The sequence below is a fragment of the Phasianus colchicus genome, chromosome 24 (genome assembly GCF_987193195.1).
Source record: "Phasianus colchicus chromosome 24, bPhaCol1.hap1.1, whole genome shotgun sequence".
Classification (NCBI taxonomy): Eukaryota; Metazoa; Chordata; class Aves; order Galliformes; family Phasianidae; genus Phasianus; species Phasianus colchicus.
In genome coordinates, this window is record NC_143459.1 from 2,418,288 (window position 1) to 2,433,205 (window position 14,918).

At 41.2% G+C, this 14,918-nt stretch overlaps 1 protein-coding gene across 9 annotated transcripts in view; it reads right to left on the reverse strand.

Annotated features, from left to right (window-relative positions):
* The window catches only part of EYA3 (EYA transcriptional coactivator and phosphatase 3), a 43,977-nt gene that overhangs the window by 12,777 nt on the left and 16,282 nt on the right, over positions 1-14,918 (reverse strand). For 5 of the 9 annotated variants that reach the window (XM_031595059.2, XM_090124078.1, XM_090124079.1 and 2 more), the window contains 5 exons: positions 14,174-14,217; positions 12,266-12,348; positions 10,776-10,842; positions 9,988-10,130; positions 5,178-5,315 (listed from right to left, as the gene is read on the reverse strand). In XM_031595059.2, coding sequence (XP_031450919.2) covers positions 5,178-5,315; positions 9,988-10,130; positions 10,776-10,842; positions 12,266-12,348; positions 14,174-14,217 — 475 coding nt within the window. The remainder of the gene's footprint in view (positions 1-5,177; positions 5,316-9,987; positions 10,131-10,775; positions 10,843-12,265; positions 12,349-14,173; positions 14,218-14,918) is intronic. The other 4 variants (XM_090124082.1, XM_031595062.2, XM_031595060.2 and 1 more) reach the window with 3 other exon arrangements.

Below are 14,918 nucleotides of genomic sequence, written 5' to 3' on the forward strand. Positions count from 1 at the left end.
TATCCAAAGCTTTGAAAAAGAAAACATTTTCTTTCCTTGCTTGCTATGCAACTGGAGTTCAATTCAGCTTCATACCTTTATTACAAGTTTTAAGATGACAAAAATCACGTCCTGATATTTAACTATTAGCAATTAGAAATGAATCAGAGTAGACCATGGATATGAATGTATTTAAATCAGTTCTGGTAACAGTGATGTTTCTGCTTCCTCTGGAATTAGTTTAGTTGGCTTAATTAGATCAAAACAACAGGGAATTAGAAAAAATATTTCAAATAATATAAACAGAATGCTTCCTACTAGAAAAGTAAATACCCCATACCCTATGACACTACATCTAGTTTTTGGAAGAGAGTTCCTGAAAGAATTTGTCATGTAAGACAAATTGTTAGAGACATCTAGTTGTTAGTTTAATAGTCTTCATGTCAATGCATTCAGCCCTTCTAAAACACAAAGAGGCAGCCAGAGCACCTTCTGGGAACAAGAGTCATTTAGCACATTTTATGGTTTTACAGCTATAGGGCCATACCATTAAATATTATTCCACACAGGGTTTCAGGAACCTCAGTGATTAGTGGAAAGAAATACTGAAATCAGCACAAACAAAGCCAGCATGTACTAAATCAAGGGTCACCAAGGAATACTATCTTGTGCTAAACCTTCTTTCTCTGCACATAAACAAAACCAACAATAGTCAGACATTTAGGAAAAGGTTTGCAGGAATCCACAGTATCACCTACTGTATTACCACTAAAAGAAAAGCCTTTCTGCAAAACACATCCATGCAGAATTCAACCCAAGACTGAAGTATTTGAGGTCTTGAAGGCTTCAGTCTTTCCATCCTAAGGAAGCTGCCAAGGGAAAAAGACTCCACCACAAAATCTTAATACACTGCATTATGGCAAACACAGGTACTACCTGGTGAACAGCTCCAGGAAAGAGGAACAGACCCAAAACGTGGCTCAAAAAAGATGAAAAACAAAAGAAATGTATCTTAAAAGAGGTGTAGAAATAAAAAGTAGGAGAGGTGGGAAATGTGGAGAGGTCTTTCTGCAGAAGCATAAATGAAGGCAAATAATTAGGCCTTGGGAATCCCATCACAGATAGGAGCAACAGTGTTCAAAAAAACAAGTGGAAGAAAGTTTTGGGGGGTGAACATTTAGAAAAAGGGAAAAGGCTGCATTGAACAGCAATAATGACAATGAAAACACTCAACTGCAAACAGTAGCTATGCAGCTACCAGAAGCAGCAGTGATACTCCTCATAAGCAGCTGCTGAAGAGCAGGGGACAGTTTCCAGACTGTGTGTATTACTGAAACAGTGAGAACCTTAAAAAAACCAAGGGCACTGTGAAGAGCAGCCCTCCAGAAAAGCTCTTCCCTAACACAGAGTGAAGCTCCCAGGAAGCTGGAGGAGATGAACTGCTGAGAAGCCAGAATCATTCTACAGCTTCTCATCTGTAGTGCTCTGAAGAGGCTGCTTAGGCACTGAGATGGATCACACAAGGTATCATAGGAAAGAGCTTCCAAGAGCTGGGACTCTGCTAACACACAGCCTCCCCACAATGAACTTTGTTGTTTACCTTATAATCTCCAGTCTCATTCCAAGATTTCTTTTTAAATAATCCCTTATCTATACAACACAATATATCAGTTCTTTACAAACAGCTCTCGCTGCCCTAATCACACAATTCATTCTGCACTGTGGGTCTGCCCCCTTACCTGCAAACGGGCCAAAACCACACAAAGATATTTGACATGGATGTGCCAAAAGAACTATTTGTGACCATTTCACAACCTCAGTTTTCACAGATCTGCGAGCACAAGCCTGTGCCTAGAAGCTGCCATGTCTCTTTCTCTTCTCTCTTCTCTTTTGCTCCCCTACTTCCTGGGAAGGGAAATGGTGATTAGTGCATTTTACACTTCACTTGGCTACTATGCTCACAAGGGAAGAAGAGGCTAGGCAAGCAGAAGCCAAGTCACTTCCAGCACTTCGTGGAGCCTCTGCCACTGCCACCACTGTCACAGCTTGCCCAGTTGCTTCCAAAAGCAAAATTCTTAGCCACTAAATGCACCTGACACATCACCAGGGTTTAAGTATCATGGAAGTCCAATCCAGAGTTAGTCTGCAGACTAAACCATACTGGTCACGCAATGTAAAACGTTTCTGCTGGGCTAGCAGCACCATACAGCAGTGTATCACCCTACTGCCTTGTTTGGAGAGAAACAACTAAGAGCTTACCAACAAAACAACTGTTCTGTCCATCCTTCAGCTTCTGCTCTCCAGCACAGATTGGGTGTTTTTTTCATAATTCTAAAGAGCAGTCTGAAGAGAAATTCTCCATGTTGCATAAATGTGCTATGTCACATCCTTACAGGAGAACAGGTCAAGTATTTCAACACCCTTACCAGGGCACTCTGCTGCCTCATTTATTCCCCACCTGTTTTCTGTGCTACATCAGCTGGCAAACTCCTCCAGGGTCACCTCGTGCACAACTGTTTTTGACAAACTCCTCTTTGTGATTAAGACCAATACTATAAAACATTACAATTTATTCTGCCTAGAGAAGAGTTGTACTTAAAGGATGGTCATATTTCATGAATCAGACTGGCTCGGGTGGGAAGGGACATCAAAGATGATGCAGCCCCAAATCCTGCTGTGGGCTGGCTGCCAACAGCCAGATCAGGCTCTAGATCAGGCTGCCCAGGGCCCATCCATGGCCATGAGCACCTCCAGGGATGAAGCACCCATCTGGACAACAGTGTCAGCATCTCACAGCCCTGATATTTAACCTAAATCCCTCCTTTTTTAGTTTAAAACCATTCCTGCTCGTCCTATCACTATTAGACCATGTAAAAAGTCGCTTTCCTCCTGTTCAGCTCTTTTCAGAGCCCCCTCTTCTCCAGGCTGAACATCCCCAGCTTCCTCAGCCTTTCTCCATAGCAGAGTAGCTCCTGCCCTCTGAGTATCCTTATGGTCTCCTCTGAACCCTCTCCAACAGATCCACATCTTTCTTGTGCAGGAGGCCTCAGACCTGGATGCTTTATTCCAGCCAGATGGGGCCTCATGAGGGCAGAGCAGAGGGTAAATCCCACCTGCCTGCTGCCACCCCTCTGCTGATTCAGCTCAGGGTACTGCTGACCTTCCAGGCTGCAAGCACACACTGCTGGCTCATGTCCAGCTATTGCCCACCAGAACCCTCAAGTCCTTCTCCTAAGGGTTGCTCTCAATGAGCTCTTCTTCCAGTCAGAACGCATATCTGGAATTGCCCAGACCCAACTGTAGCACCTTGCACTTGACCTTGTTGAACCTCATTAGGTTTACAAAGATCCACCTTTCAAGCTTGGTCAGGTCCCTTTGGATGACATCCCTTTCTTTTTTCTTATCAACTGCACCACTCAACTTGGTGTCATCTGTTGTATTTCTAATCTTAAACCATAAATTTGAAAAGTCAGTTAAGAATAAACATAACACTGGGCTATCTATTGTTGCAATGAGTCAAGACTCAGCAAGTACCACAACATTCTGTATGTCTTTTCTATTTGCAAAATCCATGCTAAAACCTCTTTATTACTTAACTACTCTCCTCTACTCATTACACCACATCTGGACGCGACATTCAGTTTGGGGCTTCAAGCAGATGACAAATGTTGATAAACTTGAGCAGGTCTGGCACAGAGGCACCAAAATGGTCAGGGAGCTGAAGCACATACCCTGCAAGAGAAGGCTGTACAGCAGAAACAAGCTTGAAACCCTGTGAAGTCAGATAAACAGAATGAAATTCATACTGTATTCATTAAGATCTATGTTAAGGGCACCTTTAAACCCAGCAGAGCTTGTTAGGTGCAGCTGCAAGCTACAATATTATTCTTTGCATTATATGGCTTCTCCTATACACACTCTTCAGTTCCTGCACTTGATGTTACCATGCTGTTTTGCTTCACTGTTGACCCCAACTTTCCAGAACTGATCATTTCATTTTCTATTGGTAGCCCACAGTCTGCATGTTCATTAAGCTCCTTTAGTGCCAGAACGGTGTTATATGGAAAAGTAATAACATCATCTTCAATGGGGGGATAAACTGAAGTAACAAATCTACTTCTGGGAAATCATCCTCAGGCAAGGCTGTTGGTGCTGCAGAGATGGTTTCAGGTCTGATATCAGCCTGCTAGATCGAAAAGAAGTTACCAAGAAGAAAGTCAGGTTCTTCATGCAGGTGTACAGCAGGAGAAGAGAAATGGTCACGACATAAAGGGAGAGATGCCCTGACCTGCCAGAGGTAATAATTTCACCATCATGATAGTCATTCGGGAGATCTGTGGAACCCAAATGGAGGAAGCCCTGAGCAACCTGCTCTGAATTCCATGCCAGCTGTTCCTCAAGCAGGAGGATGAACCAAAGGTCCCTGAAGTCTCAGAACTACACACTTGAAGTCACAAAGATTAAGAATCCTTGAACTGCTTCCTAAACATCATAGAGATGAATTTTCATAACTCATCACCCATACACAAGAGGCAAAAATTCAAGTCTAAAACAAATAGCTATTTGCATGTATTTGCCACAAGCAACAAAATACCATTATTCAGCTAAATAGCCTATCTACATCTAAAAATTGCTTTGGAAGCTGGTGAAATTCAGCACATGGCTTCTTAGATATGACACTTCTGGCACTGGGAGTATCTGTAAGCCAGTTCTGTAATTACAAATTCACTTCCTAGCAGATCTACCAAGCTGGAGGCCTGACAGCAACACAAGCAATGCATCTGTGTGGGGGTGTAAGCTGTGTGTGTGTATGCATCGTACGTGAGCCCTCTACTTCCAGACATAACAACAACAAAATCCAGTCTCCATCAGTATATTTACTGACTTCAAGCTAAAATCTACCAACAAAGAGCTGCAAGAACATTCCCAGTAAACACATGCAAAAGAACACAACATTTAGTCTCCTTTCCCCATTCCATTTGTTCTTCACCCTGTGAAGTCCATCAGCGTGGCACCAACAAGCCAGCCTGGTGCATACAGAGGTACACAGCAAATACAAAACCAAACAAGCACACACAAATAGAAAAGAGACAAAGCATAAAGAAGCATGCACAAACCAAGAACAAACGTGCAAGTCTCTCTATTCGTGGTACTCAATTAGGTGGAGAGAGATGCAGATAAAAACCATGCCAAGTTACCTTCAATGGAATAAGAATAATGTGCTGGGCTGGGCTGGCTTGTGGTTAACCCTGTAGTGCAGGTAAGAACACTGTGCTGACTTGTAGATGGAGTCTGAATTAAACCACTTTCAGGTTTCATACCTGGCCACAGTGCACCTAAATCAGATAAATTGGACCAGTTATAAATAAACATGCTGGGACCAAACAGCACGCTGCTACCTCAGAGTAAGATTTTTGCTTGTCACAAAAGCAAGGAACAAATCACACATGAAAAGGTTTAATTTCTGCAATAAAAAGTCCTGATTGTCAAGCAGCACATGGATTAGGGCTGCTGACAAAACTTGCTGAAAAAAGAAAATTAAAAACACCAACAAGACCAACTTCCAAAGCTATCAAATAAAAATCCATTAGTGTAACAGTAAGGCTCACCGCCACGTAGGTAGGAAGGAACTGCTGATCCCTGATCAGCTAGCATATAGCAAAGCTGGGGTTGGAATTTACTGAGGTCAACACTTGTACTCCTTCACTAAGTTTGGGTTCAAATACTTCAAAACAAGCTAAAAGTCAATCCTTTTCATAGACTGAACACAAGGAAAAATAGAGCCCAAAGGAAAAAAAGACCACAAAGTTTCCTCTAGATCTTCTGTCATTCTAGAATCATTCATGCCCATTTGTACCAATACTGACCAAAGGACATGCAGCAGTGTGATTTTCAATTCCCATGCACGAGGCACACACAGGCAGTGTGTTTTCAGTTGAGGTGCTACATTAAGGTCCATTCTGCTATGCTGGCAGCAGTGACAACAGTGCCTGACCTCAGGAACTCACCAAGGCCTGATTCTTCTGGGCTCCCCAGGTTTGTTTTCTTTTAAGCTGTTTCTAAACTCAAATTTCATTTATTTTCTTTGTTTCTTGCAATTGTAACTACTGGAGTTTAAAAGCTGACTGCTAAAGATTCAAGATGCTACAGCTTTTCCACCCTCCTGGACAAAGATCTGCTTATAGGAAGCAGGAAAAACTCCCTTTGTAATTAGATACTCCATTTTCAAGTGTGGGTAGAAGAGAATTGCATTCAGTCTTTTAACAGCAGACTGACAGAAGTGTGCTGAGGACCAACATTTAATCACATTTATGACTCCAGTTATCCACTCAGAGTATGTAATACAGCCACCAGTTAAAGTTGCTGCAATCCCCAGTGCAAGAAATCTAACCAGCTGGGGTTAATTGATATCTAGTTAAAGTCACTTCTTTCTGGCCTGCAGTAAAAAAGCAGGAATTAGTTGGGAAGATCTACTTAGAAACAAGAAGGAATGCACAAAGCTGAGAGACAAAGGCCATCTGGAGCTAGACACAGTATTCAGGGCCAGCAGAAAGATGACCTTCCATCTCAAAACCTATTCAACCTTGGGTTGAATATGGGTTGGTATGTTGGTATGTAAAAAAATTAAACTGGCACCAATGAGTCATAAGAAGTCATTCATCTGTATGGTCTTTCAGGGTTTTGATTCCTGTTCATTATGGTTTTAAATCTTGAAAGCCATGGTAATTAGCAAATAATAGTGAAAGAATGATTTAAGGAAGATTGCAGATATACTGCAGAAACTGCAGGGCAAATATATGGGAAACAGAGAGCAAAAGGTGTGGTATTTTTAAGTAGCTTTTGGAGAGGACAGTAACCAACAGTTCCTTACAGTGCAAGATCAGTGGTAAAGCAGCAGAGAACACCAAAATCAGACAGTCACAGAGCATACCAACGTGCCTACCCACTGTGATAGTGAAACACAACAGAATGCTGCAGGACAATTATCACACAAGGAGTGTAAAGCCAGATCAGATAAACGTGTCAGAGGTGCCCATAGGGTTGGCTGGATGCAGGTGCAGCAGCTAACTCAGGCATCTTCCAACCCCAGCCTTCCACGACTGCCCTGGTCAGCAAGGCCCAAGGTGATGCACGTCCTTTCCTGCTGTTCTGCAGCAGCACAGCTTCAAGGATGACACAGAGGATAAGGGAGCACAAGACACCCCCACATCAGATGGCAGCACTGCAGCTGAGGCAGAGGAATGTCACAGAAAACATGTATGGAGACAGAAAGGCCCCACACAGGATAGATCACTATCTGTATGTCCTGCTTGAGTGCATGTAAACCATCATATCTACACTGCTTCTAACCCAACTAAAAGTCACAAGGCTTATATGTCATCACTCTTGTTTTAATATTGGTTTCATAACTATGTTCTACACATAACAATGCACTAAAAGCCAAAAAAGTATTACAGCACAAGGAAAAGTGTCAAGTAAGCATATTATATTTTATATATATTCATATTTATATATATATAGGCCATCTCTTCTCTGAAAGCAGCACCCTGGACAGACTGTTTGACAGCTGGCTTGATTTTCATACATAAAATATTTCTGTTTTGCTCCTAATTCATGATGTCTTCTTTTTGGCATAGAATAAAACCCACAATAAGAAGAGATGCAAACCTTGGATTTGCTGGTAAAATATCTAATCAATCTAGTCAAGTCTTCACATTCTCAAAGAAATACTGGGAGTAGAAACATAATTAGACTTTCTTTAGCACTGCACATGGTTAATCCTGGACCATCCACCTGATCTGTCCATCTTCCCAGTATGATGACACAGGTACTGCTCCAGAATGATTTCCATTGCTGGAAATGTGCCTTCTAACATTTCTGTAACACTTAAATTTTGACTAAAAATTTAGCTACGTAATAATAATCTACAAAATCCTTTCCATAACATTTCAGTAAGTGAATTGATTGCATTTCAGAAGAAGTTTAATTGGACAAAAGTTGCTATGAAGTCAACAGAAAATGCTTATCTCTTGCCTAGGTCTCCAGAAGATACTCTGAATGCAACAGTAGAAATTAATAGTTAAACACCTAATTACAGGAAACAAAAAGGTTAAAAAAAAATAATCACAGTAACGACATCTACCACCACCAAAACAACACAGAACCCAAATGAAAAACCCTAAAATATGCAACACAGCAACAACAAAAAAAAACAAAATTCAGAGAAAAGTCTAAAATACCTTTATAAAACATCTTGACCTAAAACTGCAAATGGGCATTTCCAATATTTCCCATTGGAAAAGAACAACCACTGCCAAATGCCTAAGAACCTTCAAAGCAGCCACAGTGCACTGCCCACAGCAAACTACCAATAAACACCAACCTGGGGAAGGAAATGAAACTACCAGCCACTGCTTGGATGCACTAAAAAGACTAAAAGTGGAGTGCAGGCAGCAGAGATGAAACATGCTTTCCAATGCCTGTTATGGGGTGGGTCAGCCACGCTGTCAGCAGCAGACCATTTGGCACCACCCAACACTACCATGGCACAAAAAAGACAAGGAGGGTTTAGAAAGATAGCAGACCAACTGCCCTAGCTACCCTGCAAGTTACACCCTGCAGAGTTTCTTTCTGATGGCATTCAGGCAGTTAGAATAATGTATTAATACAGCACAAATTTGATTTGGGAGATACTGTGCAAGTAAACCCTTGAGGTCCCATCATTCTCTTCCTAAGGATGCCCTCAAGCACAAACAGAAAAACGTCCTTTCTGATAATAAAATGAGAAAGAAAAGGAGAAAAAAAGGTCCATACATCAGCTTTACACGTTGACCACACTTGAAAAGGTAACAGTGTGTGCTAAATCACATAGTAATGTAACTTATGTCTAATAAGAATGAGGCCAGATGCACCTGTTGTTTTTCCACATCATCTTCCAAAAATAACACAACAGATTAATTGCTTTGTTTTATATATATATATATATATATATATATATATATATATATATATATACACACACACATGTATGATTCTGTGATATATAAAATCAATTGTTCTGTCAGTGCCTAACCAGCTATGCCTGCTTAGGACACAAAGGCATTTAGTTCTCCAACGAAGGAAAACTTATCCTTTTACAGTCTGATATCCTAAGATTTTAGCACTGAAGACAATTTGGCACGAGGCTCTGTTAATTTAGCTAGGAAGCATGACCACAAATCCCCAAGACAAACATTTCATGGCTATTTCACAGCTGACAATTCACTTTTTCCCTGTGTTACCTGCATAGAAGGGTGATGTGCTGTCCTCTCTCACAATAGAGCAGGCACTGAGGGGCAAAACCACCTCTGCTACCATACATACAAAGGAAGCACATGGTGAACAGCTCAAACCTTGTCATCAAGCTTCAGATGTTCAGTTAGAACAGGACTCTTACCCTGCAAGCTTTTGCAAAAACTGCCATGGCTAATAGAGGGCTCAACTATCAGAGCAACTTAAGCAAACTCACAGGGTGAGTAAACTTGGTGACATTTTTGCATGTAATCTGCATTTGGTGAAACACAAGATAACAAAAGTCTTAATCTTGGACAACAAAAAGGAAAGGAAAAGTATATTCAAGAAAAGATGCTCTACTATGGGGCCTTCTGTGATCTGCACAAACACAGCCATACCATAACTGGAGAAAATGATGGCCCTAAACTAAGAAGCATTCAGCAAGCTGTGTGGCTACATTCAAGTTACTGTGCAGGAAAGCAGTTTTGCTAAAAAAAAAAAAAAAAAAAAGGTCTTACAAGATGAAATTTCACCTAGAGATGACTCACACTAAACCAGACCTATTGCCATTTACACACATCTTTCCATCATTTCACACTGATCTACAATTTAAGCTGGGTGTGTATGTGCTTCTCTCCAATACACCTGGCTAATCTTCATATTTGCTTTTTAATGAGATGTCAGAAAGTAACTACAGGCACTGAGAAATCTTTGCAAATCTTTGGTATTTCTTACCAAAAGGAGGTAGTCCGTAGGTTTGGGTGGTCTGGGGGTAGATGGTGTAGGGCTGAGATTGCTGTAGTGCTTGGTACTGAGTCTGACCAGGGTAAGGGCTCATTGTTTCGGATACAGGTACAGACAGGATATGTGCATATGGCCTGATTAAAAAGAAGGAAGAAAAATTACAAATAAACCAACATAACTTTTCACATATGCAGTTTTCAGCCTCCAAGCCAGAAGACACATTATTAAATTGCTTTAGAAAGAAGAAACAATCCCCAATTACTGGGACTGCAAGGGCAAGGGGAGCAGGGCGAAGGAACTCCATGTTCCAACAGGCATGAGCAGTTAGTTTCACCTATGGTGCCTTACAACAGTAAATCCTAAAGTGGTGTCAGAACTAATGGAACAAACAGACTATACAAAAGCAAACACGGGAGATTTAGGCCTCCTGTACCATGCAATGAGAAAACATTTTATGATGCTCAAATATGGTAAATGATCAGTAACATCTTACACTCCACTTATATGCTTGTTTCTCTCTCAAAAACTCTCTCAAATACTATTCAACAAGATCACTGTGTTGTTAATTAACTGAAGCAGTCTATTTATCCTTGGAATCATAAGATAATAGCCACTGAAGTCAAAGGATGACTTCCATTAGGCTCAGTGTGCATGGCAGTGAGTGCCTGCTGCATAGCAGATAGGGGAGTATGGTCAGAGTAGTTAAAGAAATACATAATGATACAGAAAGATGACTTCAGAAAGGAGCTACTGAATTTTGTAACAGTTGCTCAACTTACTTTGCAGAATACATCTGTGAGGTATAATCATTTGATGACCTTGGGATATAGTCAGTGCATGTCATAACTGGAAAAAAAATAGTTTATATAATTACAAAGGAGATTTCCAAAACCAACAACTAACATCAGTTAATTACCTGCACTCTCATACCACTTTCACCAACACAAGAAGGGTTTTTAGTGCCTTGGATATCTGTTTTAAAGTAAATTCTCAAAACCCACAGCATTAAACCACATCAAAAATGTTCTTGCCAATTCACTGCATATAATGCAATGCTTCCATTTTTCTGTTTGAATAAATCCACAGCAATCACACTCTAGAACTGATAAGAGAGAGTCACTCAGGCTGCAGAACCCGAGTTCAAACTCATCTCAGATACCCTTATGAGAGAGGTCCCAGTTACAGCACTGGGGTGCTTGAGTTGGTATGACTTAACCCAGCAGCCATTGCAATATCCAGAATTCAGATGAGCAGACCTGATAAATACTCAGCTGTCCGTCAAACCAGGAAAGTGAGAATATGTAGGACCTCCAGCACAGAACCTGGCACCATACAGCCCCTTATGGTATGTCAGCCCATAAAGAACTATGGTGCAGTGATCTCCAAGCTAAACAATATGTCTGACTGTAAGTCTGCAGAGTACATGAGTCTATCAGTTCTGACCCACAGGCACCATACCCAAATTCTTAGCAAACACAGTTGTGCTGCTTATGGATCCATGCAACGTATATAATTTGCAAATGTTTGAGCCAGATAGCCAGCAGATTTTGCAGGCTAAAATTCTTGGTAACTTCTTCAACTGCATTGCAGCACACTGATTAAAATAGCAAAGATGCAATCAGTTAGCAATGGGAAATTGCGTGGTATATATTTTTAATCAAGTTGAACTGATTTACAGTTGTAAGTAACTGTAGACAGTCAGAGGTATTTTGCACAGGACTCTTACTTCCATAATAACCTCCAGCCCTGCTTTTCCAGTGAGAATAGATTCCACCTCTCACTTACTATACAATCTTTTTAATTTTCTGCCTCAGTTTCCTCCCAAAGTACTTTGTAAGTAATTTCTGCAAACATTACATGTAGTTCAGAGTGTAAAATTAAATGTACAGTGTATTATTAGAAAATACCCAACCAGCTGTTCAGAGATGATGAAAAAACTGAAATCTGTTTAACGGGCATCATTATTAATTCAACCCTTCCCCAGAGGAAAATAACAGACAAGGCAGATAAGAAACAGCAGTAACCAACTGCAAGTTTGGGGACAGTAATACAAAAGTAGATAGGAAATGTGTTTGCTTACCATCACACATGCAGGCATTACTGCTTTGTAAGCACCACAGCAAACCTTCACCTTACAACTGATAGCATGGATAGGATTATAAAGAGGGGATGAAGTTTGCACTTGATGAAATACAAAAGTAATGAGATCAGCAGCAGAAATGAGGAGAGCAGACACACTGGGAGCAGAAGGATTCCGAAAGATACTTACTCTCAGTTGACATGGGAAGGTTTGAACCAAGGCTTGAAGATTCAGGTTTCTGATCGCTGACTTCGGTGTTGCTCACATGACTGCTAGAACAAACAAACCTAAACATCAGCACTATGAACCTCTGCATTAACATCCTTTGCTATCTTAACCCCCACTTCAGACTTCTGCACTGAGAGAAATTGACTTTCAACGAAAACTGCACACTTTGATATTTCACAGAGAACCTAAAAGAGAGATCTGCAGCTCTGATTAGACATGCAACTGCCAGTCAGCATGTTAACTCACCAACTCATCTCTCATATGAAGCTGCAGCCCAGCAGACCTAGCAGCTTGTCACTGCCATCTGCAGTGTGAAGCACAAATTTCTTTCCTCCCACCTGGACATGGCCTCCTGCTTCTCTGCAGCACCTCAGACACCCACTAGGCTCTTCCATGGAAGTTTAATTTGCTGAATGAGCAGAAAAAATTGTGGGGGTGCTTTTGCTTCATCCACCCACCCCAGGATGTGACCTCTGCCTGCCCTGCAGCTTGCAGGTGGCTTTCAGGTGAAACCCTGGGGCCAGCAGGGCAGTGCTGGGCAGGGAGTAGGAATAGAAGAGCTGAGCAGGGAGTGCTGTGGATTTGGATTCTTATGCATGTCATTTTCCTTCCTATGGCTGGGGAAAAGGAATGAAGTTTGCTCAAAATGCATTAACTGGTGTTCCTCCTCTCTGAAAACATTCATAACCAGACTCTGTGAAAATCTTTTTTCAATGCTGATAGCTGAATAGATTTCAATAAAACATTTTGAGTTTTGCAATTAAAAAACCTCATATTTCAGTAAAGACTCAGAGCATTCATCTACTGCACTTCTTGGGGGAAAAAAGTCCTGTGATTCCATGACACAGTTAACCTGTGACTGTCAAATTGCATGCAGCTTGCCAATAGGTTGAGAGCTGTACAGCTACTTCTAGTTATCACTTACTGCGGAAAATGTGACAGTAGATAAAATTCCTGGTTATACTCTATCAGCCCTTGTTTCTTCTAGCTTTCTCAGTGTTACTCCTCAACACACTCCATGCTTTGGTACAAATTCACCCTAAGCACTCTTGTTCTCCATCACTTACCACGTAGGAGAACAGAGGCACTCCTAGGCTGGGCTCCTCTCATCTTCCACTGGCTGGAAATCCAGCTTCCAGCAGTTTCTAACATTTAGGTGGTGAATTTCACAGTTTGTTCACTGCTTCTTGTCAAAGCATTCCCTTCGTTATTCTTTGTTTAATAATCATGTAACTACTAATGTAATTCAAGGCTTCCATATACCATGTCCACTGTTGCATGAATGGCACACTGTGCTTACTCCTCACTCACACTGAGATGTCAGAGGATCCAAAAAGAAATCTTTATTTCGTTTTTGCTACTACTCACAAGACAAGAATAAATCCAAATACAGACATCCTCTCTATATGAAATCATAGTGATTAGCTCCTAAACCAAACACACATCAGACAGCCACTTCTGAGCACAACTAGTACAACACAGCAGCTTTAAACAAAAGCAGCTATCAGACTGAGAGCTTTTTATTTCTCAAAACAGTCACCTGCATAGTTTAGCTGAGAATCATAGCAGAGAGATCACTAAAATATTCTGAGTCTCATTAGAATGCATGTTACGTCCAGAACGTGACAGCCTCATAAGATTCTGAGGAAAAAGATGATGCTTGATGATGTAATAAAAACTCTACTTTTTATAATGGCTTAATACCAAACGGTTGCTTAATTTATTTTTTTTTATAGCCAACACAAATCTGGGTTATATTTGCTCCATCTGACAAATACAGCAATACGCAGACTGCTAAAATGGGAGCTTATAATGACATGAGAGCTCCAGTAATTGCTCCACAGTAAAATAAAATTCAAAGTGACATACCTTAAGCTTTGTTCTCGGGATTCCTGCATCTTGGCTTTTTTCACCTGCAAAGACAGAAATGTTCAGAGGCACAACTAAAAAAGCTGTCCTTGGCAGAATGAGCACACACACACACCTCCAGCAGCACATCACCAGTGGTTACTATACAGTTTGCATGAGTGTTGAAAAGAAAGCCTTGCATTGAACTGCACAGCTAACCAGTGTAACCATGGGCTCTCCAACTCAAAAGAAGTCTTATTAGAAAAAATGTTTGAAATGGGAAAGGGTGGAAAGGGGAAAAGGGTGGAAAACAGCTCCTGTGCCTCAGGTCAGAAGTGCAGTTGTACTTTTATAGTCAGGATCAAAGCAGAAACACCATTTTCTTCATGCTGTCATGGCAGCAGTTGCTCTGTGACAGAATTCCACACTCAGACTGATATTCACAGACAATTTTCTGAGTCAAAAGCACACCCACCAACCAACCAGATGATGAGTTGCTGAAGCAAACACAACCAAAGCAGTGGTAGCATTGTTGCCTGTGGCAATGCTGTGAAGAGAGGACTGTACACCAGTCAGGAACGTGGAGTTTAACTGCCATCCCTGTGGTAATTTGAGTTGAGAAAAACCTTCACTCCAAACACCTGACAGCCATTTTTCCTCTGTCCTTTTGGCAATGCTGGGTCTCCCTGCAGTCCTTCCCACCTGGGGGTTCTTCCCATCATTTGCCCAATATGACAACTCATTCCAAACAGAGATCAACTCTGTG